The sequence below is a fragment of the Miscanthus floridulus genome, chromosome 3 (assembly GCF_019320115.1).
Source record: "Miscanthus floridulus cultivar M001 chromosome 3, ASM1932011v1, whole genome shotgun sequence".
NCBI lineage: Eukaryota > Viridiplantae > Streptophyta > Magnoliopsida > Poales > Poaceae > Miscanthus > Miscanthus floridulus.
This window is the reverse complement of record NC_089582.1, coordinates 19,430,205-19,456,423: the sequence shown is the minus strand read 5'-3', so window position 1 is coordinate 19,456,423 and position 26,219 is coordinate 19,430,205. Positions and strand designations below refer to the sequence as shown.

Below are 26,219 nucleotides of genomic sequence, written 5' to 3'. Positions count from 1 at the left end.
TATAGAAAAAATATCAATATTTACATCTCCAATTAGATTTGCTATCAAAAATATATTTCATAATCAATCTAACTATACTTATATGATATAAAAAATATTAATATTTTTTGTATAGTGATGATCAAAGTTGAAATTGTTTCACTCTCCGGGAAGCGATAGTTGCGCTCTTTTTGGGGCAGACGGAGTATTTGCATTGTTTGCAGCGGCAGTTTACATTAAATTTTTTATTGACTAAAGTGCACCAGTAGCCCTCAAACTTGTTCGTCTGTGTCATCATGTTCACTAAACTTGCAAGCCAGTTTAGGTCCTTAAACTTATTTAGTTGTTTCATCTCTCAATCCATAAACTTGCAAATCACTTTGTTTAGGTTCTCAAATTTATTGTGACATCTCAGTCTCTAGACTCATATAGTATCGCCTATTTAGATCCCAATATATGTTCTGGTCTCACAACCAGTCCAATCGGATCTACGCCCATGCTCGTATGCTAATATGGAATGCTCACAACTGTGTCCCCATGTAAGCAACCCCGTCTGCCTCCTCCCTCCACTCTTCCCTGAGCTTCCTCTCTCATATCCCCTCTCTCTCTCTCTCTCTTCTTTTGTGAACTCGCGGCTGGAGGGTGGCGTGGCTTGGGAGGCACAACCGGGGGCCAGGGATGGCACAGTCGAGGTTCGGTGGTGCCTTGGGTTCGCTCGTCCATATATAGAGTCTTGCCCAACCAGGGTGAGATATATGGCTGCCCAGGAAGATTTAGCGTGACTAGGGTCACGGCCAGTTGTGAGGGCCTGAGGTGGATACTTTCTTGGTCAAGTTTTCTTTTACTTTGATCATTATTGACACATTTATAATAATGGATGTTTTGGTAGTGATCCAGATTCTCTCAGAAATGTTTCAGCTCAATAGATCCTCTTAAGACATTTTAGGTGATGAATCGGAATCACTTTTTAAAACTGTTTGGTAGAATCATCGCTAGTCATGGACACAACTTTTCAATAGATTTATTATACCTTGTCCTTTATGGATATAGATAAAAGTTGGATATTTCATATTTTTGTGAATACAAATTTGGAATTGGATAGAGAAAAATACTCGAAAATAAATTTGGATACATCCATTTAGTATCAAAACATACACTAATATATGAATATTTAAATTACAAGTCTTAGCAGATACGAATGATAAATATTTTGGATATCAATTTCTATTTTCTATCCCTACACGCGGCCACGTCCGGGTCCTACTCCCTGTCGTTGCTCCAAGCTCCCACAGCGCTGCCGGCGCTAAGGTCACGCGATCGTGTCCTTCCCCCGCCGCCCGCGCATCGTCGAGGGAGGGCTCGACGCCCCGTAGCCGCTCGAAGCTCTCACCGCGCGAGGATGAGAAGGGAAAGGACGGTGGCAGAGGAACGGGGAGCAGGACGACCCAAACGGCGACAGAGGAGCACCGAGCCCCGGCTGCATCCGCCAATCACCGGCCTGTCCGCCAAATCGTCTCGATGACGACGCAGTGGCCAGGGAAAGTGGAACTCGGTCTCGATGATGGTGGTGACAGCGGGGCTCATGATCTGGTGGTCCTTGCAGACATAGTCCGCTCGCGTTGAACTTAATTCGAGGACGATCGAATGTAATCCTTCTCCTTCTATCTGCAGACCCTCTATACCTAGCTACATGTATAACAACGACGATGCTGATAATGGAACTTAATTAGATGTGGCAAAGAACACGGCGACATTTGCTGGACGGCGACGGCTCAGAGTTCTTTAGTCGCAATGGCGCTGGTGCGTCGGCTCGTGATCTTTAAAAGCTACCGCTTCTTCTGGCGCTTGCATTGGACGATAGGTGATATAGGGGTCGCCTCTCTCACTTGAACCAAGTCACTAACGTGACCGACACGATAGCCGGCGCCTCCCGACTGATGGAAGGGGCGTGCGAGATGCATACACTACCGGAAACGGTATAATTGCCGAGTGTCTGAGGGTTTGCCGAGTATATTTCATCGGGCACTCGACAAACATCCTATTTACCGAGTTTTTTAATTCCACGCTCGGCAAACAGATAGCACTCGGCAAAACCTAACGTTTGCCGAGTGCCTAATAAAAAAAACACTCGGCAAACTACAACGAAGCCCTCGGCAAACACGGACACTCGGCAAAGTAGAGGCACGTGCGCTGGGCGTGCGGCGGCCATGTGACGGCCGTTGGGTGCGCTGCCCTGCCGTTATTACTTTACCGAGTGTCCGTTAGAGACACTCAGCAAAGACAAGGTTTGCCGAGTGTTTTTTATTGACACCCGGCAAAATAATTTTTTTTCCTCTCGTGCCCTCCAAACTTTTTCTACTCTCCACATACAACATGTTGTACTACATGTTAAAATTTGGTATATTTCTCGATCTGTTTGATATATTTAATTAATTTATTGCATTTAGAGGATTTTTTTGGTTTAAGTCAAATTTGAATTGCAAGTGATTCAAATAATGTAATAAATTGAGTGGAAAATCATATTCATGTTATTGAGTCCATTTTGGGGCCTTACCCGGGAAATGAAAAGAAATTTCGAACATTTTGTTCAGGAAACACGACCACGAACGTGTGGCCGAATGGTTTTTAAATTCGAAAAAAACAAACGAAGTCTGAAAATCACGAGATTTATCAAGATCTCATGATATCATACGTGGAGACTGTGGAAAAAAATTGAGAAGGTTTCACACAATTTGTCACGTACGACCTATACAAACCGAAGCATCTTCGAAGAAGAATCAAGGAGTTGAGAAGAATCCGATAAGATTTGGAGTCAAAGTGATGGTCGAATTGGGGTTTGACTTTAAAACTTTTTTTATAGGCAATAGACAACATGGATTGGTTCACGTCAAATTTTGGTAATTTTTCGGATCTGTTTAATAATTTTAATTTATTAACTGCAATTATAGAATTTTAATTGATATAAATTAAATTTGAGCTATAACTGCATGAAATAATGGATTAATATTCGTAGAAAAATCAAATATTCATTGTTGAGTGAATTTGACAAGGTATTTTTAAATTACATTGTAACAAATTTAGTAAAACACGTTATGAAGAAGGAGAATGGGTGGGCATGAAATATCAATTTATTTTGCCGAGTGTTAACTGTACGAGACTCGGCAAACAATATATTTGCCGAGTGTCATATAGTGGACACTCAGCAGAATACCCAAGCCAGCCCCACTTACCAGTACCTTACAGTAGATAGCGTCACCACCTTCTGTTTCAGCGATAGCCATGAAATTGGGGCCGACCCGAGGAAGACGAGCACGCCAGAGGTGCTCCGTCGTCCGTTGATGTCCCCCGCCATGTCTGCATCACTCAATACAGTGAGCTGCAGCCTACTCCCACCGGTCTTGGGAAAGATGATCCCTTGATCCACAGTTCCCTTGACGTAGCGCAGTAGCCGCTTCACCGTAGCCCAGTGATCCTCTCTAGGATCCTCCATGAAGCGACTGACGTAGCCCACAGTGAACGCAATGTATGGCCTCGTGTGGACTAGGTAGGATAGACCGCCGACGATGCTCTGATAGAGTGTTGCATCCACCTTCGCCGCGGTGCTGACCTTCATCAGCTTCAACCGCTCCTTCATCAGAGTCACGTATGGCTTGCACTCAGCCATGCCGCTCTGCTGCAACAGCTTGGAGGCATACGCGCTCTGATCGAGCATGAGTTCCTCCTTCCCCTGTCTCACCTTGATGCCGAGGTAGTAGGAGAGTGCGCCAAGATTGCTCATTCGAAAATGAGCCGCCATCTCGCGCTTGAAGTTGTTGATGTCCTTCGTGCGTGCGCCGGTGATGATTAAGTCATCCACATACACACCGATGACGAGCTCCTCCTTCTCCCATCGCTGCGTGTAGAGCGCGTGCTCAGTTGTGCACCATTGAAACCCAAGCTCGCCCAGCGTGGCATCAAGCTTGGCGTTCCATGCTCGTGGGGCCTGCCGTAGCCCGTAGAGCGCTTTTCGCAGTTAGAGCACCCTGTGCTCCTCTCCCTTGATGACGAAACCTGGAGGTTGCCTGACGAAGACCGTCTCCGCCAGCTCGCCATTGAGGAAGGCCAATTTAACATCCAAGTGATGGACGCGCCAGTCCTTTGCTGCTGCCAAGGCTAGTAGCAAACGGACTGACCCCATGCACGCTACTGGCGCAAAGACCTCCTTGAAGTCTATGCCCTCACACTAAACAAAGCCTCGGGCGACGAGGCGCGCCTTGTGCTTGACAATGGTGCCGAGCTCGTCCCGCTTTACCTTGTACACCCACTTCAGGCTGATCGGACGGCATCCTGGAGGTGGATCGTCGAGCTACCATGTCTCGTTTTCCTCGATCGCCTTCATCTCCTCCAGCATCGCTCGTTGCCAGTTTCTGTCCCGCTCAGCCAGCGCGAACATGGGTGGTTCCTCTGCACTAACGAGCAGTAGCTCTGCGTCATTGAGCAACCGACCAGCTAGTCCTGAGGGTCCTGTGCCGCTGACGATGTCGTCCAGCCTGCAGAACCGTACCTCCTCACCTTCGTGGAAGGCATCCATGAACTCAGTGATGTCACTTGGAAATGAGGCGAACTCAATTAGTTTTGATGGAGTTCCCTATTTCGCCAGAGTGCTCGGCACCCTGGTTGCAGTGCTCGGCACTTCTTCTAGACAGCTCATCATTACTCCTGCAGTGCTCGGCACCACTATAGGAGTGCTCAGCTTGGAGTGGTCGGCACCACTGCAGAACCTCTTGGCTCCGCCACAGGAGTGCTCGGCACCTGTCCTAGAGTGGTCGCCACCACTGCAGAACCTCCTAGCGCCACTCTTGGCGTGCTCGGCACTCCTCCCGGAGTGCTCGGCATCCCTCCCGAAGTGCTCGGCACTACCCTAGGAGTGCTCGGCTCTGCCCCTGGAGTGCTCGGCACCCCTTCTAGAGTGCTCGACACCTCTTCCCCAACATCTCCATCACCGTGGATGACCAGGTGCTCGACGATGAAAGTGCTGGTGAAGCCGCCAGCTTCCCCCATGCTCGGACTGCTGTAGTCCCAAGCCGCCTTCTCATCGAACATTATGTCGTGCGAGACAAGCATCTTGTCTCCGCATGGGTCATAGAGACGATATGCCTTGGTACCCTCCGCGTAGCCCAGAAACACCATCGGTGTGCTCCCATCCTCCAGCTTGGTGAGGTTTGACTTTGTCTTCTTGACATGGCCAATGCAGCTGAATGTCTAGAGGAAGGACACGCTCGGCTTGCGCCCATACCAAGCTTTGAACAGCGTCTTGCCCGTCAGGGCTTTGGTCGGAGCGTGATTGAGGATGAATACCGCCGTGGTCACCGCCTCCCCCCAGAACCTTGCCGACATGCCTTTGGCCTTCATCATCAATCGAGCCATATCGACCATCGTCTGGTTCTGCCTCTCCACCATGCCATTCTGTTGTGGCGAGTACGGTGTGGTGTGGTGTCGCACCACACCCTGATCCGCACAGTACGCAGCGAACTCCACCGAAGTGAATTCACCGCCACGATCAGTCCTCAACATGCGGAGCTTCTTGCCGCTCTCGGCCTCCGCGCGTATCTTGAACTTCTTGATCGCCGCCGCTGCTTCGTCCTTGCTCGTCAAGAGTTGCAGCCACATGTAGCGACTACAATCATCCATGAGCAGGAGGAAGTACCGCCAACCATCGTTTGTAGCTGGCATGATCAGCCCACAGAGGTCGCCGTGGACGAGCTCGAGAGCATCCTTTGCGCGATACTTGTCCGTCTTTGGGAACGGTAGCCTCCTCTGCTTTTCGGCCAGGCAGCTATCACACAGCTCACCTTCGTGCTTGAAGTGGGGTAGCCCTCGGACCATCTTCTCTAGCCAACCAAGCATGTCGAAGCTGAGATGTCTGAACCGGGCATGCCACATCCACGGTTCCTCGGTGTGCCTTGCCGCTAGGCACACCCACTGCTCTACCTTTAGGTCAAGCAGGTACAATAGGTTCAAGGACCTCTTCACCTTGGCAAGAAGTCACTGCTCCCGGTCTCTGATCCTAAGGACTTCATCCTTGATCAGTACCTCGCTACCGTGCTCATCCAGCTAACCAATGCTAATGATGCTGGAACGTAGCTGCGGGATGTAATATACATCCGTTAGCGTGCGGTGCTCCCTATTCTAGCACCTGAAGATGATGGTGCTGCACCCTTGGATTCCCACCCTTGAGCCATCACCAAACTTCATCGTACCGGTAACATCGTCGTCGAGCTCAGAGAAGGATGCCTTGGACCCCGTCATGTGGTTGCTGGCACCAGAGTCCAGATACCACTGCTGCTCCTGGTCGGCGCCCACACGTCCTAGGTCAACTTGGGTGTGTGGTTCATCGAGGTTGACAGTCTTTAGGACCTTCCCACGTCCTTCTACTATCGTCGCCTCTTCCGTCTCCTAGGCCTCGACGTCATGCAGTGCATAGAACATCGCCATCAGGATAGTGGCCTCATCCTCATCATCAGCTTGCGCCAGATGAGCCTCAGCCTTCTTCTCCTGCTTGCGATTTGGGCACTCCCGTATCCAATGGCCCATCTTCCCGCAGCGCCGACAGGCGTGGGGTCGACCTGCTTCTTCTTCTCCGAAGAAGCCTTGCCGCGGTGCTTGCCATCGCCACCGCGGCTGGAGGAGGCTGCTGTCTTGGAGTTCCTCTGAGTAGCCCACTCCTCTTCCGTCAGCAGCAGTTTGTCGCTGTCCTTCGTTGTTATCGCCTGCTCCAGGCGCTCGTCCATCGCCCGTAGACGGCCTGTCACATCCTCAATGGTAAGGGTAGACAAGTCCAGCATCATCTCTATGGAGAGAGTGATCTAGATGTACTTTATCGGCATGGAGTGGAGGTACTTAGAGACTGCCTCCTCTTCGTCGATGGTGACGCCATGGCTCTTCAGCTTGCTGATGAGCATCTGCAGGCAGAGGGAGAAGTCCTCCACCGTTTCACTATCCTTAAACTTGAGGTTGGCGTACTCCTGCTTCAGAAGCTGGGTCGTCGCCTTCTTTGCGCGGTCGGAACCGACACGCATCGCCGCAATAGCCTCCCACGCCTCCTTAGCCAAACTCTTCGCCCCAACGGCTCCCCGTACTCCGCCGGTACAGCAGCGAGGATAGCCTCCAACGCTGACATGTCATCCTCCTCATTGTCGGTGCCCTTGTCAACAGCATTCCAGAGCCGTTGGGCTCTGAGCTTGACCTTCATGGTCACCGACCACTCTCTATAGTTGGTGCGAGTCAGCGTCGGTCAACTGGTGCCGCTAACCTCCCGCACCGTACGAACAACGACCTTCGGTCGTGGCTGGGCAGCCACAGCAATGCCACTGTTGTCGCCCATCTCCGAACCGCCCGTCATCACTAGCGGTTAGTCTAGCGACAGTGCCTGTGCGGCTCTAATACCACTTGTTAGCCCACGGGGTCACCGGCTCAGGTGAGTCGACCACTCACCAGTCTTGCCGAGCACCCGCTAGTGTTGCCGAGCACCCACTAGCTAAGCTGACTACGAACAAGCGTTGTCCGTCCCCATACACTATGGATCGAGGTTGAAGAAGAGGGAGAACAGAGCATACACACAGTATAAGACACCAGCGTTGGGCGAAGCCCTGTATGGGAGATGACAAACCTAAACTCTCTTTATTGACTTGCTATGGTTGTCTATTTATACAACTCTATACATCTAGTCCTAGTACAGCGCACATGTTGTAACAGTAACTAGATAACATACAGGGCTAACTCTGCGCTGGCCTCTGCATATGGCTACAGTACTGCAGGTGAGCCGTTCGACGTCTGTACCTGCAGCGGCTATAGTATCACAGCAGAAAGTCTTTTCGACGACGTCTTTCTCTTGTTGTGTGCTCACATAAGTAAACGGTAGATTATTCTAACCGAAGCTCCGTTGCTATCCCAATGGATACGACAAGGAGGCCGCCGGCTACATCTCCCTCTTCCTCATGCGTGAGGAGGAGGAGAGCGTCAGCGCCTCAGCGGCGGTGTCCACGGCAAGTACCAGTTGGCCTCGGTATACCCCCGCTCCAGGTTGCTGCCGTGGCCACCGTACGACAGCGACAGCCGCGTCCAAACCTTTCGCCACAGCTGGGGCTTCTCGCAGTTCATCAGCGTGAAGTGGCTCTGCATCGCCGTCAGGTGCGACATCACCGTTGTCGAGAAGTCGGCCGTGAAGGATGAGTTCGTGAAGGCGGCGGACATGGCGAGGCTTGGGATGCTCTGCAAGTGCAAGGACGACCTCTGCAAGCGCCACCGCCGTAGGCCGGCCGAGACCGGCAAGAAGCTCAGGAAGGCGTTCGTTAGCTTTCTCAGGTCCATCCGATGATAAACAATTTGTATTCCAAACCCAAATAAATAAAAGTTGTTATTATGCCTGTGAATACCATTCAATTCTTCTCGTCGTTTCATCTATATATTGTGTTTGCATTCTGTAACTGGTATAGCTCAAGAGTTCAGCGCAGGGATGCTGCGTTCATAGGGGTGAACGAGCGCTCATGTACGTGAGCGTCTGCATTTGTAACTGTGTCTCGTAGAAAAATAGTTCTATTGTTTGATCGTATTCCATAGTGTTCTTGTCGTTTCATCTATATATTGTGTTTGCATTGTGTAACTGGTATAGCTCAAGAGTTCAGTGCATCGATGCGTGTGTTTATATGGGTGAGTATGCGCTCATGTATGTGAGCGTCTGCGTTTGTAACTGCCTCGCAAAAAAATAGTTCTATTATTTGATCATATTCCAAAGTGAGAACTTTACATTGTGTTTCATGTCACTGCTAGAGAGTTATGCACCTTGACAATAGTACTAATTGTGAGTATAAATATGGTTTTTCAATTATAGGCCAACTATTATGTTGTATAAGCTTCAGCACTTTTTCTTTGAAGAAATGGAAAATTGTGATTGAGATACGTGTACCTTTTACAAGAAACACAGAAATTTGTGTTGTTGTGTAAGCAACAATTTTTTTCTTAAAAAAAAGAAGATCATGAGAGCATACATGTTTTACAACAAGCATCAAAGTGGGTGTAATCACAATTGTTGTCTGGTTGATCACTATTAGGGAATTGATGTGTATATGGGCCAAAATCTAGGCTATCCATGGTGGATGGGCCAAAGTGGCCCACGTAAGCAAAACATTTGCGAATGCCCTGGTGGGACGTATTTAATTTGGTGTTTGTTGCAGCAACAGTATACATGAAGTTTTTTTTTACTTTTGTGGTCAATTTTTCACTTTGACCATTATTAGATAATTATTCATAATATAATATTGATGTTATTAGTAGGTAGATAGATTCATCATGATTAAGTGTTTCTATATTATGCGGTTACTTTATTATAAATATAATTTTCATACAAATTATTAGCCAAAACCATGCATAAGACCATTTCATGCCCAGTGACCAAAAGGATTACAAAGTCCCACACCTTCCACCTCGAGTACTAATCATAGAAGTCTGAAGTTTGATTTTGATATTTCATGATTGGTAGTTATGGCATGAAGAGAAACTTTAATGTATCTGAGGGACATCATTTATTAATTTATGACATGTGTGTTTGATGGCCTCACTTCATTGCATTATTGTCTATGGTTTTCTACATGATTGCTTCAACACATGTACAAACTTGTAGTAGAAAGTTTGCCATAGCTGAGTTTTGATCCTACATCCGCCGCATCAAATAATTATGGTTAACTTCAAGTTAAAGAACATAACAAGGGGTTTATGTCCTTTTCACGTGCACGTGCTATATGTTAGTGCATGAATTGACAAAGATGTGGCATCCTTAGTTGTGTACATAGTTACTGATAGCATACAAATGTTTTAAATTGCAAGTGAGAAGGGACTACACGTGTGGCAAAAAAATCCTCACCCCGCATGCATGGTCGCTCTCCAAGGCAACTCAAGTGGCCCCATGTTAGGTCAACCCCTCTCCCCCTCCAAACCTTTCCTTGCATCTCATTGTCGCTAGCTTGAGCTAGCTACCAGAAGCTCGTGCACCAGCAAAGGAGGGATAGGGCATCGATAGGGATTGAGCTAGCTATGGGGATCATGCATGATGAAGGGCCTTATTAGTTGTTGTCAATCCGAGCTCCGATAATGCTCATGGTGAGGGCTACCTAGGGTGGTAAGGGGCTAGGTCTGGCCCTTCCATAGCCATGGCCCATGGGCATCATCCTTGGCGGTGATGCATGACATGGCATCGATTGAGGTGAGGTATTATATTGCATGGGTGTGAATCCATGGTGTTGGCACGGGCAGGGGCGCATGAGGGTACGATGTTGGTGGAGTTGTGCTAGGAGGATGTGTTTTATGGAGATGAACATTAGAGAGTTGGACTTTGCTATTGCTACCGTTGATTTCTGGGAAGTGTTTTGCCAGACCCCTAATGCCTAGTATCCTCCCTTGTGTATCTCTCTCCATATGGCCCAAGTGGGAGACCTTGGATACTGGAGGAGGGTTAGCTCTCCATTATGTGTTGTGGTCATTGCACCATTGGCGTGGCAAGGGTTCGGACGTTTGGCTACTCTTTTAGGGGTAGATCGATAAAGGTTAGGACGAGAGCCTAAATGCCATGCATTGTGGGTGTTGTTCCTCCAGGATGAGAGCCTAAATGTCAAGCCTTTGTGGTTGTTGTTTTCTCCTTGGAGGCATCTTTGATGTGGGTTCTTGTCCAATTGTCTTTGTCTTAGAACATAAGAGACTGGCTATATGCACTTGGACAGGTACTTATGAGATGCATATCCATGTGTATAACTAAAATCCCTCATATTTCAGGATAGAGGTAGTACCTTGTTTTCTCCGGGTGAAAACCCAACCCTATTTTTGGGCTGGTGACTGAGAACCATTGGCGTGACAGCTTTGAAGGTGTCATCATGGAGTATGTTTTTTTTTTTTTTTTGCAAAGATATCGTGTATTCCTAGCAATACCCATAAATCATGCTTTTTTTTTCTAAAACACTAGAAGGACACTTGTTTTGGTTCTCTCTTAATGATGCCATCTTATTATTCGGAAAAAAAAACTATTGGGTGTAATTGTGTCCTTGCTTGAGACGGGTGATTGGATTTACCCATGAACATGAAGTGGATTAGACACTTGCCACTAAACCTCTTACATAACACAGAATTATCAAGATCAAAATCCAGAGACTGTTCGAAATGCTCACGTTTTTCATACGCCCAAAGCCCAAAAAAGCCAAAGAGGTGTTTTCAGTCAATTAAAAAAAAGAAAAAAAATTAAAGAGAGGATGGATAGGACTTTGGACTTTGGAGGTACGCTCCACCTCAGTCACACACTCCCACTCCAATGGCTGCCGCCGCTCTCCCGCACTCCCACCCCCGCCTCCGCCTCCCGCTCCACACTCCCAGTCCCGCCTCCCGCCGCCGCCACCGCTCCCTTCTTCGCCTCCCCTCTTTCGTCGCCGTCTCCCGCCTCCAGAACCCCACCACCGCGACCCACCCGGTCCTGCCGCCCCCGGCTCCGCCCCCCTCCGCCGCGCTCCTCGCCGCCGAGAGCGCCTCCCTCGCGCCGCGCCGCGAGCCCCGCTTCCCGGGCTCGCTCTCCTCCCCAACAAGCCCCGCTGGCTCCGCCTCCGCATCCGCCGGCCTATCCGAGGCGGAGGACGCCGTCCTGCGCCGCGCCCTCCAGGTGCGCCGCGCCGTCGCCGCCGAGGCCCTCGTGGCCGCGCTCGGCGGCGGGAAGATCGGCGGCCTGACTTACATCAAGAACCTCACGTCGCGGATGGGCCCGTTCGTGGACCGCGTCGTCGTCGAGGCCGCCGCAATGCGGCGGGACCACCCCGACCTCGCGCACTTGTCCTTCAACGCCCGGGCAAAGGCGTACATCCAGGAGTCTGGCCTTGTCGAGCTTGTCAAGTAAAGAACGCCACTTTGCTTGTTTCATCTATTTCTTCGAATTATTTATATTCAGTATGCACAAGAATTGCGATTATTTAAACTACCGGAAGCATTGCAATTTGCAAATCATAAACATGCAGTTTTTCTAGTTTAGGCATGTACTGTGGTTCCCTAAGACCCCAATTAGCACTGAGATTGTTACATTGCATACTTCAGGTGGTTCAAGCACAATTCAATGACATATCCCCAAATCGCGAAAGTCGTTTGCGCATGTTCTGGTGATTTGGGGAAAGTTAGGAGGATGATAAAGTGGCTTAGGTCCATTTATGTAAAAGGAGATTTTTTGGGGCGTGTCCTTGCAAACGGTGGAAGCTTCTTGAACCAGAGCTTTGAAGAACTGGAAGAGATTATTGGCTATTTGGAAAGCCTTGGTGTCAGGAGAGACTGGATTGGGTATGTGGTCAGCAGATGTCCACAGCTGCTGAGCTTGTCAATGGATGAGTTGGAGACACGAGTCAGGTTTTATAGGGATTTGGGAATGGACGAGAAGGACTTTGGCACAATGGTATATGATTATCCAAGAGTTCTTGGATTTTTAAGCCTGGAAGAGATGAACAGTAAGGTGTTTGCTTGCATTTAGTTCAGTTCTGTCATATTTTTGCTGCACGTTGCATATTTGTAGATGCACCTTTTATTTTCTGCATTTTATTTACTGCCGCTTGCTATGGGCAAGCAAGAATCTATTTCATATTCAGAATGGTTTAAGATTCAGTCGTATCTGTTCAATAAAAAATAGAGGGTTCAACAAAAATGATGTCACCATCTACTTCCTCCCTTTTAATATAGTGTTGATATGCTGATTGGCGTGGTGCCATATCATTTTACCCATCTAATGGAACTGATGAGGAACTTGTCAGAATTACGTTCCTTGTTCTTCTTGAAGAATTCTAATAAAGTTACTGATATACTTCTTGTATTGTTTTCAGTTCTTAAGTCTGGACATCTATTTTTCTAGTTGCTAATGAAATAGCATTCTTGGTGACAGGTTCAATATCTGAAAGAGTTTGGTTTAAGTGCTCAAGAACTTGGGAAGTTACTGGCTTTCAAGCCACAGCTCATGGCCTGTAGCATTGAAGAAAGGTGGAAGCCTCTTGTGAAATACCTGTATCACCTTAACATTTCAAGGGATGGCATGAAAAGAATGTTGATGGTCCAACCAACAATATTCTGTCTTGATTTGGAGACAGTGATTGTACCAAAGGTAATCTCTTAATTGCTTTGACACTCTTCACACACTTCAATTTGTGTTATTCACAGAACGATGTTATGATTTTGTTAAGCTGCTCTTTAAAATATCATGATTTGTTAAACTTGTTAAATTCTCCAATAGGACCAAGTATTTCCTTATTTCTGTTCTACTGGGATTTTGCTCTGATGTACTGAAGTCTGCTGTACAAACATATACATTTTAGGTACAATTTCTAATGGATATTGGTGTGAGGAGTGATGCAATCGGCAATGTGCTTGTGAAGTTCCCTCCTGTATTAACGTATAGCCTGTACAAGAAAATACGCCCAGTGGTTTGTTCTCATATCTCATTATTATTCTTTCAGTTTCAGTAAATATTGTCACATTTTGTTTGGAGTTTATTGCATCAGTTTTTTATACTACCAGTTTTGATAGGAAGTTAGTGTACATAATGTAGGGACTTCTGTAATTTGGCTGCTGGGACAGTATAGGTAGCACCATAGTAAGTAGTCTCAGAAAGCCACATTCTATCAAAGGCACTAAACTTCATATAACTGGAGCTTTGTATAACCAAACCTTTGACCACACAGCGTGTTGGTACTTACATACTTCTTAATATTGGTTTACCATGATGAGCTAACACACAGCAGTTACTTTGTGCATCATTTTGTCAGTGAAGCTGTTAGGTATAAAATGTTTGAACCTAATATGCATCTTGCATCAATGATGCATTAACTTGAATTAAACATCAACAACCGTCCTGGTGCCTTGTTTAGAAGTGCTGGTGTTGTGGTGTATAACAAGGGACATAATTCTATCCAAGTGGACCTGATACGAACCTTGGAGCAATGATGTGCACTACTTGAAATTGAACAACCAAAGTAGCAACAGTGAAGTAGAATTAGATAACTGTCCTAGTGTTTTGTTTGGATATGTTAGTGTTGTGGCCGATGACAAGGGATGAAATTCACCGTAGCTCAGTGTTTATTTTCAATTTTTAAAAACTTCTACTTATTCCTTATGCTACTCCATGTCTCACACGTGTAAATCATAGGTTATATTCCTGCTGACAAAAGGTGGAGTAAAACAGGATGACATTGGAAAGGTTATTGCGTTGGATCCACAGCTCTTGGGCTGTAGTATCGCACATAAGCTAGAAGTTAGTGTCAAGTACTTCCGGTCACTGGGCATCTACCACTTTGTGCTCGGCCAGATGATTGCTGACTTCCCAACGCTTCTCAGATACAATGTGGATATCCTGAGACCAAAATACCAGTACTTGAGGCGTGTAATGGTGCGGCCACTGAAAGATCTCATCGAGTTTCCACGGTGAGTTTGGAGCTCATGAACAGACTTGTAGCCTAGTTGTTTTTTGTCATTGTTGTGACCCTCAGCCCCCTAATGCCCACCACTGGATGGTTTCCAGGTTCTTCAGTTACTCCCTGGAGGATAGGATAGAGCCTCGGCACCAAACTTTGGTGGCAAACAGGGTCAACATGAAGCTGCGGTACATGCTGAGTGGCTCTGACGAAGAGTTTGCGCAGAGGGTGCGAGAGGCTGTCGAGAGGAGAGCGAGATTTGAAGCTAGAAAGGCTTGTCCGGAGACATTTTCAGGTTCTTCAGAGACATCCAGGGAAACAGAAGCTACAGTAGCATCAGCATGCCAAGATAACATAGAGGTGGTGGATTAGATAGATGATTGAATGCTGATAGCTCTGCAAAAACAAGCATAGCATTTCTTCCCTACCGTGTACATGTTCTAAAAGGAAAGAAAAAGATTACATATATTTTACTGTCGGTAAGAATGTAAAAAATGCTAATGTTGTGACACATGACGAATTAATAACGAAGATGAAATTGTAGACGTACTATCATCAATCGAAATTAAGACCATACATGTATATGAGTGAAAACATACATAAATACAAAATTGACCAAATAAAGTATGGAAAACTTTACACAAAAATATGGAGAATCGTCATAAGGGGAAACGGTGTGCACAACAGAACACAACACCTGTGTGCAGAGCGACAACTGCAGAAGCAGAGAGGCTTGGGTGCAGGACAGTAGCTCTCTTAGGCCTTTGGAGGTGGCGCGAGGGATGACATTGCTGGCACGCCAGGGATGGAGGAGGGAATCGGCGGCAGCGTCACCTTGGGGATGGAAGCAACCGGCGGCAGCGTCAACTTAGGCACGACGACGGCTGGAACGGGAGGCAGCGTGGCGGCGTTCGGCATAGCTGGCACAGCAGGCACCGTTGGCACAGTCACCGCGGGGACAGAAGGAACCGACGGAATCGGCGGCAGCGTCAACTTAGGCATGACGATGGCTGGAACGGGTGGCAGCGCGGCGGCCTTGGGCATGGCTAGCACAGCAGGCACCATTGGCACGGTCACCGCGGGGACAGAAGGCACCGCAGGCATTGGCGGCACGGTGACCGCGGAAACGGCAGGCATCGGCGGCAAGGTGACGGCAGGCATGGCGGGGACCGCTGGCACGGTCGGCTTCGGCTGGGCAGGGATGCCAGGTACGGCAGCCGGTGCCGCAGCGGGCGCCGTGGCGTCGGTGAGCAGGCGGGCCGCATGGCAAGTGCTGCTGCCTAGGACTAGCATGAGTGCCACGACGAGGGCCAGTGCATGGAGGCTCGAGGTGGAGGCCGTTGGTGGGCCGACGAGCTGGCAGGAGGCTAAGCTCAAGAGCAGTCGATAACAGTTTGCAGACGCAGTCTCGACTGTCTTGTGAATTGTCATGCAGAGACGAGAGACAGTTGTTGGACGCTCTGAAAAACCTGGGGGTACGGTTAGCTCGTCCTTCGACGATGGTCATCGATGTGCCATCACCTGACATTATATTGGTTGTTGATTGTTGATCTTCCGAACCGTCTCAAGATGCTTGTTTGGTGAGACGACCGATGTGGCGAACCATCGATGTGGATGACGTTGGGTCCGGTCCATGCCTCCATGCATGATTCTTCCACGGTTTGCTCACCATCTTGCCTAAACCTGGATGCCTGGATTATGTTGCATGGTTCAGCTCACCTTCTTTCCTAAAGCTTTTTTTTTAGATTAAAGAACAAATGTATTCCGGTCTCCCACATTCATAACCGAATGGGTGCAACCAAACTGAACCAATACAAAACCATGGTCTAACGACCAAAGACTGCTAAGCAGATTAACCCCAACTCCAGACTACTGCTAATCAAACGACACTCGTAGTGTCTGAACACATCACACTGGATACCCAAAGACTGCAAAGCAGATGAACCCCAACTCCAAACTGCAGCTAACCAAACGACACTTGTAGTGTCCAAACACGGCATTATTCCTGCATGAGCATGACACAACCTGACGATTCTATGGCAGAGCCCTTTCATTTCTCGCAGAACTTTTCATTTATTATCGTCCATTAGAGGGAATGCATGGTAATCCATTCATCTACATGATATAATTAATCTGTGTGATGTTGCAGGCTTGCAGCTCCTATTGACACCATTTGAGGCTTATTTGGGCAATCACCACACCATTTGATTGCTTCGACGTCTGGTCTATGGACTCATTTGTAATAAGCTGTATGAGGTCCATTTTGTAATATATTAAAATCAGCTAAAAGAGCTACCCGAGCCCCTCTCTCATTTGGAGGGCTTTTCTTCCCTTTTGAGGGATGAGAGAGGGAGAGAGGAAATTTGAGGGATGATGCTTTTTTTATCTATTAAATCCACCAATATAAGACTGAATCCTGGGGATTTGCAGGCTCCTCAATCTTGTTGACTCATACCTCCTGTACTCTTGTTTTTTAAGATAAAGGAAGCTTTATTGATCTCGAACAATGGTAAATCGATCCAAGGATATTCCTGGGCTTTGCATAGCTAGGTTGCACACAACCTTAGCTATGATTGTTGAAAGATGACAATATGACATCATGTCGCAGGAAGCTAACACACAACTTGTCTTCACTTTTGTGCACAACCAAAGTAACACATAGACCATGACGAAGGCCCTATAAAAGCAAATACCATCAAGAAGAATACAACACACGCATGTGTTCGTCGTTGCCATCATCCAACCAGTAAATGCCAGACCAAAGGCTTCACCCTAGGGAGCAATTCATTGAACTCTAAATCATTCCTTCAACAAGGAAGTGGCAATAATGCCATCATTACTATGTACAACCAACAAAGGCTAGACTTTAGTATTTCTCGCTAGTCATGGAACCGATCTCCAGACGACCACCCGCCAACATTGTTTCCTCTTCTTTCTGAGCTAAACTAATTAATCTTAGTCTTGAACAACTACAATTTGCCAGTAATTCCATGACACTACCTTCTTTAGGCATGCCACCCCCACAATCACGGTGTTGCGAGCTAGCCACTAGGTGTACGCTTGAAGTCAGTAGGATCCATTTGAAGAGATGATGAGACGACCAAACAAACAATTCCGTGAGTACATGCCAAAGGCGACTTTGGCGTCCAGGCTTGTATGGAAGCCACCTAGATTTTAGGTATTGGGGATAGGAGGAATCTACCATGAATTGAACGTACTTAGTTGGTTTTGTTTCTTGTGGTGCAATCTAGCCACCTAGTTTCAAATTCTCAACCTTGCATGGATGCTCATAGTTTTCTACTTCATTTCAGGATTTAACGTCGTTGTCTTCCAGTCGTAGACGACATGTCTATCAATAGAGAGACGCTTGTGGTGACTTCATCATTCTCGAGATCTAACGACTGTCCGCCTAGTATTTTGGAGCTGTATATAAAGGTAGTGCCTATGTGCATCTGTTCACAGGTGTGAGTGTGCATACGTGTTTGCGGATGTCTGCATCTATACTATATGATTAGAAAAAAAAAAAAAAAGAGGGATGAGTAGTATGCTCTGAATTATTTATTCTGCTATTTTTTTTTGGGACAAAGTGAATTTGTAATAACCAGCTGATGGCAACTGGGCATAAGAAAACAACTTTTCCTTCTCAGTCTTAAAGATTCCTTCATCCAGTGGCTGGCTGGATCCAACATATAGAAGTATAGAACCTCTAATGGTCATGACGATGGACGGAGAGGTAGCCAAAGTTAGTGGGAGCCGCGGATATACTATGCAGAAGATGAGCTAACAAAAGACAAGGATTATTTGCTATAAAACACAACAAAACAAAACAAAAGGCATGGACCTCGGCCGTCCCAAGTATTTATTTTAGAATCCCTAAATTAAAGAGCTGTATGTGGAGTACTGGTATGTATGAACCGTATGATACTCTCGCCATACCATTCATTGATGGATGGAAGCCAGCACCATATTAGTTGGAGGAAGCCTGCACCATATGTAAGCTGTACCCTCTGAAACAAATTTAAACACCCAATTCCTCAAGAGCAACACATACTACTTACACACACATCTCCATTCATCTACGGTCCCTCCATGGAGATGGAGCTGGGTTCCATGAAAGATGGAGTGGTTAACATGACGAGGGCAATGGAGGCTGTGTCCCCTTGGTTGAACCACCCGAGGAAGACGATCAACCTGTTGGAAGCTCTGGTGGTAGCAGCCTCTGCGTTGCTGCTTCTCCAGCTCATCTTGGGCTCTTGCAAGCGGCGGTGGCATGACTCCACCTTCGTCAAAGTTGGCCTGCAGGTGTCTACCACATTTATGAATCCTCTCATCATCTACACCTTGAGTACGATGCAGTCCTCCCCGATCAAGAATTCGTCGTATCCCGTCTGGGCTGCCTTTCTCATCATGGCTTCAGCAGGCACCGCCGCCGTCCGGCAATTTGATTTCTATGGCAGCTTTTTCAACAAGTGCATGCAAGCTTTTGTCGAGAATCTTCAGGATGCCTTTTACGTACTTATGTTCACTCTGCTAATGGATCCAAATACTTATACCTTGAAGACAGCCTGGGACCTAAAGCGGCATCTGAAGAGTTCCAGAGCAAGTTCACAATGTGTTGCCGCTCTTGTTGCTGTCGTTTTTTTGACAAAGACGTTTGAATCCCTTTTTTTAGTAACTTCTAGTTACAGGAGGAAGAGGAGTCTTTTCATCACATTGAAGAGACGTCTCACAAAACTTGCAGAGAGGACGGAAGAAGAAAGTGCAAGTGATGATCATCGAGCCTGTGACTCTGATTCTCAACAGAGCATGAGGGGCTACAAGTATGTAGTCTGTTATCGTCTGCCTCGATTCATTACTATTGACCAGATATGGGATTGTTGTGGCAACTCAGCTGATGGCAAAGCATTGAAAGACCTGTGCCTGTCCTGTGCCTTGTTCTGGCGGCTCCTGGAACAGCGCTATTTCGGGGAAATCTTTCCCGAAACCAGCCTTCTTAAAGACCATGATTTTGTATTCAAAAAATTGTTGCCATCTGGCACTTCGCTTGACGTCCAGTTCCTTGCGAAAAAAGTCGTCGTAAGCTCTCTTGGACGCGGATGAGATCGGACCTGCCGGCGGTGCAAAGCCCATCCTCTGCATAAGGAGCACCTCGCCCCGCTTGGAGATCGGAATGTGCGCCAGCGGCTGAGCGGCAATCCGTCTGCTCCGCTTTGGCATGGGTTGCCCTATGGTTGGCACCTTCTGCCTAGGTGGGCTGGCGATTAGAGGCGGCATTCGCACGAGCTGCACCTCCTCAGTGAACCGTGCGAGACGTCGGGCATCCTCGCGTGGTGTGGGCGTCGCGTCGCTGGGGGTGGTGCAACCCTCTGCGACGTCGGGTGCTCCCGCTCGTGGTGGCGTGATCTGTGGCGGCCACCGCACTGACGACCTGAGAGACAAGTCTGTCGTCCACTGTGCAGCCGTCGTCGGGGAACAGGTGTCCGCCACTGGTGCCTCAACCTCCAGAGGGGTTGCTGCCCTCCTTGGCCGGCTCACGACGAGCGAGGCGGTAAGCTCCTCCAGCATCGGGTCGAAGGAGGTGACCAATGCGGGGGGGCCCGCACTCACGCACAGCGCCAGCGCGACCGGATCTGGCTCTGGAAAGCCTAGTGCAGTAGTAGAAGTGGATGCCCTGTCAGCGTTGTCGGCAGGCGCACCCGTGCCAATCACCTTGGGCTTAGACTTGCGTCGCCGATGTTGTCGTCGTCCCCGGCCGGCACCCCCCACGGCCCTCGGTGAGGCACCCTTCGCCCCGCCGCGCGGCGCGTGCTGGGAGGACGTAGGGCCGACGCGAGCGGAGAACCGTGGTAGGTCGGCACCCATCGCCGCCGAGGTCGAAGCATTCCTACGCCTGCAGTCCTTGACGAGGTGCCCGAATCCACGACAGCGCAGGCAACGCCGTGGCAACCGACAGGTCGCTACTCGGTGCGAGTAGGAGAGACAGTTGAAGCATCTGCCGTGAAGATCTGCCGGGGTCTTCTTGACCTGCGAAAGTTGCCCCTGGCTGGGGCGAGGCTCCGTCGAGGCAGCAGCAGCAGATCCAGTGACCTGCCGGGGGAGGATCTCACGCCACCCATCGTTGTTGGGGGCGGAGACCCGTCCACGACGGCCGAGGCGCTGGCGGGCAGGGACACGGCCATCCACCGACCGCACCGGCAAGCCGTTCACTAGCTGCGGGCGTGGCCGGCTGCGCTTCCTCCGCCTACGGCTATGTTCCTGTCGGCCCCGTTGAGCACCAGCACAGCCGTGCAAAGGCCCCGCTCCGCGGTGCCCCAGAACTACGGCTGAACGAATCTGGTGGCGCACAGGAGACGCCGAGGCTAGCTTCGCCGGGCGACGAGCGGCCTCCAGGTATGTCGCGGGGTGGTCGTCATCGGTCTCCTCGTCATCGTCGTCCGCCCACCACCGGCTCTTCGAACGTCCACCGGAGGAGCATCCGGGGAAGAACGGTGCCGCGACCGGCGAGAGGGAGGAGGTTGAGGCATCCAGCGACGCCGTGACGGAACTCCAGGGCCCGGCCGCGGCGTTGGCCGCATCCATCCCCAGCGGCGGAGGGGACGAAGCGCCAGAGGTTGCTTCCTTGGCCGTCAGCGGCGCTATGGCGTCCCCGGGCGGCGCACGCGCAGGCTCCCGCGGCCGTGGTAGCGCGGCGGTGGAAGCGCCCGCGGCGGCGCCCTCATCCCCGGGCGGTGTTCGCGCGGACCTCGCGGTAGGAGGCGGCGGCGGAGCGGCCGAGGCAGCGGCGTTCGCGGCGGCTACTTCCGGCGTCGGTGTCCGCGGCGGCGCAGGCGGCCGCGGAGGGGGCGCTGAGCCCGTGGATCCGGCATGGGCGCGCTCGACGCCGGCGGTGGTTGCTGCAGTGGCGCCCGACATCAGCGTCGGCGTGCACGGAGCAGTGGCGGAGCCCGACCTCGACGGCACCGGTCGCGTGGAGGGCCGCGGAGATGCGGAAACGCCGGATCCATCGGGGACGGCCACGGGTCCGCCGCAGGCCGTGACGGCGGCAGCCTCCGACGCCAGCGTCCGCGCGGGCGGCCATGGATCCCGCGTAGTCGCCAGAATGCCAGATCCGGCGACCTCAGTGGTGGGGAGGATAGGGGAGGTGGGGGGGAGGAGGAGGGGGAGGGGGAGGGGAGGGTGGGGGGGCGCCGGCGCTTGGGAGGCGTCCGGCGCCGCCGGCGGCAGCGTGCGGGAGGCCGTCAGGTCGGGGCTCTCCAGTTGGCAAGAGTCGTCCGTCCTCAGGCTACGGTGAATGCTGCAGATTCTGAAGGGGATTTCAAAAGAGCATTCAGAATTATTGAGGTAGAGTTGGGTTTTTGCTACGATTTCTTCTTCACAAAGTATCACTATACCTTCGTATGGATGAATATTTCATCGGTGCCATTCATTCAATATTTGATTCTACTCAAGATTATTGTCATTTTAATTGTATTGGTTTTTGCCATAAAAAAATCACTGGTTCTTGAGACACCAAATCCTATCATAGAGGTACACATTTCAAAGGCTGATTACATCATTACTTTACTAGTTCTCTTTATTGCCTTCATAGTGGAACTAGTGCAAAAAGCGGTTTATCTGGCTTCAAATTGGGCCCAGGTATCACTAGCCTGCATGCATGTCAAGAAATATTGGTGTGCACCCAATGCATTTATTGTTGAAAAGGTTATTGGTTTTCTTAGAAAGTTTATGATTTCTGGACAGTTGAGACATAAGGTTAAACAACACTCAGTTATTTTCCAACGACAGAAACAGCTAGAGGTTTCTGATGCAATGAAGAGAGCTGTTGCTAGATCACTCATATCAACTTATGGCAACCTAGGAGAAACACCGGTCAGCTGGCAGAGCCAAATGTTTGACAAGTATTCTTGGGCACTCAAGGATCTCTCTCGGGTGGAAGTCATGTTAATTTGGCACATCGCAACTGAATATTGTGATATTTCTCTTCCTAATCCTAGTAATGGGACTACTCGATGTAATAAGCACCGAGGCTTTGCAGATAATTTGTCGAGATACTGTCCACACATGTTTGAATATGTGCTAGAACTGCTTCCAAACCACAGAAGAAATAGGATTAATCGAGGTAGTCACCAAGGCGTTGCAGTTCATTTGTCTAGATACTGCACATACTTGATTGGATCTGTCCCAGAACTGCTTCCATACCACAAGGCGGATATAGCAGAGTTGGCACAAAGGGTGATGGAAGAACGTAGGGAGCTTTTTGGATCCTATAGACTTCCCAAGATTTACAATATAATGAAGAAATTAGAAGGGACAGAAGAGGAAGATGACGCTAAGAAGATCTTCCAAAGAGGCGTGAAGCTCGGTAAGCAGTTAAAGAGCATGCCGGATGGAGATCGCTGGGAGTTGTTGGAAGATTTCTGGGCCGAGACAATCATCCATGCTGCGGCCTCGCACACCACTACCAAGCAACACATGCAACATCTTGAAAATGGCGGGGAGTTTCTCACCCATATCTGGGCTCTGCTTTCTCATGCTGGCATTCTAAACCTTAATAGGGACAAGGATCAGGAGGGCTAATCCAGGGACTGGCCCTTCAGCTGTATGATAGTTTCAAGTCAATTGCGGAACATCATTCATTGCCTCTCTTTGCCAAAAGTTGTTACTTTGTGATTGCCCATCATTATTTTCCCGAAATGGCAGTGTTTGTGTGTAGGCCTTTTTATGCGCTTGTATGAAATAATGGGTGCTTGAACAACTATCAGGTGTAAAGATTGATTTTCACAGAAGCATTTTTTTGTTTTGGAGGAGCAAAAAATTTCGAGCATGAATATACTGAACTTTTTGGTTGCGAAGTAGGGTCATACCCTTTCAGGTATTTAGGCATACTTATGCATTTCCACAAAACTCCATAATGCATTTCAACATCTTGCCGATCTTTATGATGTCCTTTGAAACCCTGAAGAGGTTCTAAAAAACTGGATTTCTATTGATCTAGATTTTTTTGGCAAGGTAACAATGAGAAGAGAAAATATATATCGCCTAGCTAAATCGGACATCTTAGAGCATCTCTAGCGGTACTACTTAAAACAGAGCCCCTATTTTTCTATTTAGGTAGACACCTACTTTCAGGGGGTCTAATTTTTGTTGTTGTCTCTAGCAGTACTACCTAAAACAGGACACCAATTTTATTTTCTCTTAAAACATGTTACCCCTATTTGATCTTCATTTTGCATCTAGAATTTAAGACGGCGAAGTATGACATCACAAACAATATGTAAATTTGAAACTTGATTTAAATGCAATAGTGTAGGGTCAAGATGGCGACTAGAGGGAGGGTGAATAGTCATTTCTAAATTTAATCGCGTCGGCTAACCGAAACAAGTGCGGAATTAAAACTATCGGTCTAGCCAAGACTACACACATCTATCTATGTTCTCTAGCACCTTGCAAAGATCCTAATTAAGCAACAAAGATGTCGGCTAGCTAGAGCCCACCTAATCAATTCTAGAAGCAAGGTCACACAAACCTATGCCACTAGTACTTTAAACAACGGAGAGCTCCTACACATGCTAGTAAGCAAAAGCATAAAGCCAACTAAGCTCACTAGCAATGCTCAATAACAAGGCAACCAATGCCAAATTAGAGAGCGCAAATACTTAACTACACAAACTAAGCAATGTGATTAACAAGGTTACACAAACCAAATTAGTCACGCAAGAGAGCTACTTCTATGCTACACAAGTAAGAAGGTAACTAGTGAGCTATACGAGCAAACTAATTACAAGAGCAACTACACAAGCACAATGTATATGAAAGTAATTACAAGCTTGTGTAACGAGGATGCAAACCAACAGGGAAGAATAAAGTTGGACACGGTGATTTTTCTCCCGAGGTTCACTGTGCTTGTCAACACGCTAGTCCCCGCTATGTCGAACCGCTCACTTGGTGGTTCGGTGGCTAATTGGCATCACCCGCCAAGCCCGCACGTCGGGCACCGCAAGAACCTATCTTGAAAGTGAGGATAGCTCAATGACACGCTTTACTAAAGTTGCTCTTTGTGGCTCCCGCAGGGCGAGCACAATGCCCCTCACAAAGCTCTTCTCCGGAGCACCGCACAAGCTTCTTGCGGGCTTCAACGAAGACCACCACCAAGTCATCTAGGAGGTGGCAACCTCCAAGAGTAACAAGCACCACCGACTTGCAACTCGATCACCTAGTGCCACTCGATGCAACCTCACGATGCAATCGCACTAGAATCGCCCTCTCACACAATCGGATGATCACTATCAAGCATATGTGAGATAGAGGGCTCCTAAGCACTCTCAAGCATGGACACAAAGTCCCCCGAGGTGCTCTACTCCAGCCATGGCCGAGACCCCCTTTTATTTATAGCTCCATGGGCTAAAACTAGCCATTACCCCTTCACTGGGCAAATTTCGGGACAACTGGACGCTCCGGTCAGATCGACCGGATGCACTCTGCCAGCGTCCGGTCAATCTACGCCGTCCACGTGTCGCTCTGCGTTCAACTGGAGCCGCCCAATCTCAACAGTTAAGTTGCGACCGGACACTGCACAGTGAATGACCGGACGCTGCTACGCTGAGTCCGGTCGTTTCCAGAGAGCTCCCCGAGCCTCTATTTTGCGACCGGACGCGGACCAGTGTCCGATCAATTCTGTGCCCGCGCGCCTAACTCTAGCGCCGCCTACGCCACCATACGTCAGCATTGACCAGACACAAACCCTGAGCGTCCGGTCACTCTTCGCGCCAGCGTCCGGTCACGAGACCGAGACCGTGCGCTCACTGCTGCCACTGACCGGACGCGTCAGTCCTACCGAGGCCAGTGTCCGATCAGTTCTGCGAAACCCTGTCCTTTCTGTACAGGGCGTCGATGGCACCGTCGGACTGTTCGCACTCTATGGGCGGACACTCCGTCGGTGAAGTTTCAAACCCTTCTCGCCTCCATTTCATTGCCGAGTTGATCCACATCAACTCCAACTTCATCTCCTTTGTAAATGTGCCAACACCACAAAGTGTACACCACCATGTGTATGTGTGTTAGCATTTTCATAATCATTTCTCAAAGGATTTAACCACTCAACTTGCCACGCCACTCGATCCTAGCGACAATGCAAAGTTAGATCACACAAGTGGCACTAGATGACCGATATGCAAACAAGTTTGCTCCTCTTGATAGTACGACCATCTATCATAAACCCGGTCATCAACTTCTCTACACACCTATGACTGGTGAAATGAAATGCCCTAGGTTATATCCTTTGCCTTGCGCATTCCATTCCATCTCCAATGTCTGATGCAACACATGCACCAACATGATCAACAATGGATATGATCCACTTCATATCATCACTTGATCATATTGGTTCATCGATCTTGACTTCACTTGCTTTTCACCGTTGCCTTCGTCCGATCGGCGCCAAGTCTTACTTAAGCTTCACCGCCACGAGGTCCATCGCTCCAAAAGCATCCAACTTGCCTATTCACGCTTGCAACCGGTCCATCAAGCCAAGTCTTGTCGTGATCTTCTCCACCTTGATCACATGACTCAATGTCATGTCTCATGTGTAATGAGCTCCTTCATCATCACATATGTGAGCTTTGCAACATCTCCAAGTCATTTTCACCTTCATGGCATATGTTGCTCACACACATATACCTATGGACTAATCAATTGTGTATCTCACATAAACACAATTAGTCCACCTAGGTTGTCACTCAATTACCAAAACCATACAAGGACATTTCAAATAGTTCAAACATAATTAATCAA

General features: G+C 48.7%; 2 protein-coding genes across 2 annotated transcripts; one reads left to right on the top strand and one right to left on the bottom strand.

Annotated features, from left to right (window-relative positions):
- The first annotated feature begins 11,311 nt into the window (after positions 1–11,311).
- LOC136545139 (transcription termination factor MTERF2, chloroplastic-like) lies at positions 11,312–14,959 on the top strand. Its single transcript, XM_066537170.1, has 6 exons — positions 11,312–11,880; positions 12,079–12,484; positions 12,908–13,123; positions 13,335–13,442; positions 14,165–14,439; positions 14,537–14,959. Exons 1-6 carry the CDS (start codon positions 11,312–11,314, stop codon positions 14,799–14,801), a joined length of 1,839 nt encoding a protein of 612 aa, XP_066393267.1. The 3' UTR covers positions 14,802–14,959.
- Positions 14,960–15,185: 226 nt separating this feature from the next.
- Positions 15,186–15,722, bottom strand: LOC136545138 (protein PELPK1-like). The gene has a single exon (XM_066537169.1). It carries the CDS (start codon positions 15,720–15,722, stop codon positions 15,186–15,188), a length of 537 nt encoding a protein of 178 aa, XP_066393266.1.
- Positions 15,723–26,219: the final 10,497 nt, after the last annotated feature.

Coding starts and splice junctions, on each gene's coding strand:
- LOC136545139 (XM_066537170.1), top strand. CDS start 11,312: ATGGCTGCCGCCGCTCTCCCGCACTCCCACCCCCGCCTCCGCCTCCCG. Junction 13,124..13,334: donor AGACAGTGATTGTACCAAAG/GTAATCTCTTAA, acceptor TATACATTTTAG/GTACAATTTCTAATGGATAT. Junction 14,440..14,536: donor GATCTCATCGAGTTTCCACG/GTGAGTTTGGAG, acceptor GATGGTTTCCAG/GTTCTTCAGTTACTCCCTGG.
- LOC136545138 (XM_066537169.1), bottom strand. CDS start 15,722: ATGCTAGTCCTAGGCAGCAGCACTTGCCATGCGGCCCGCCTGCTCACC.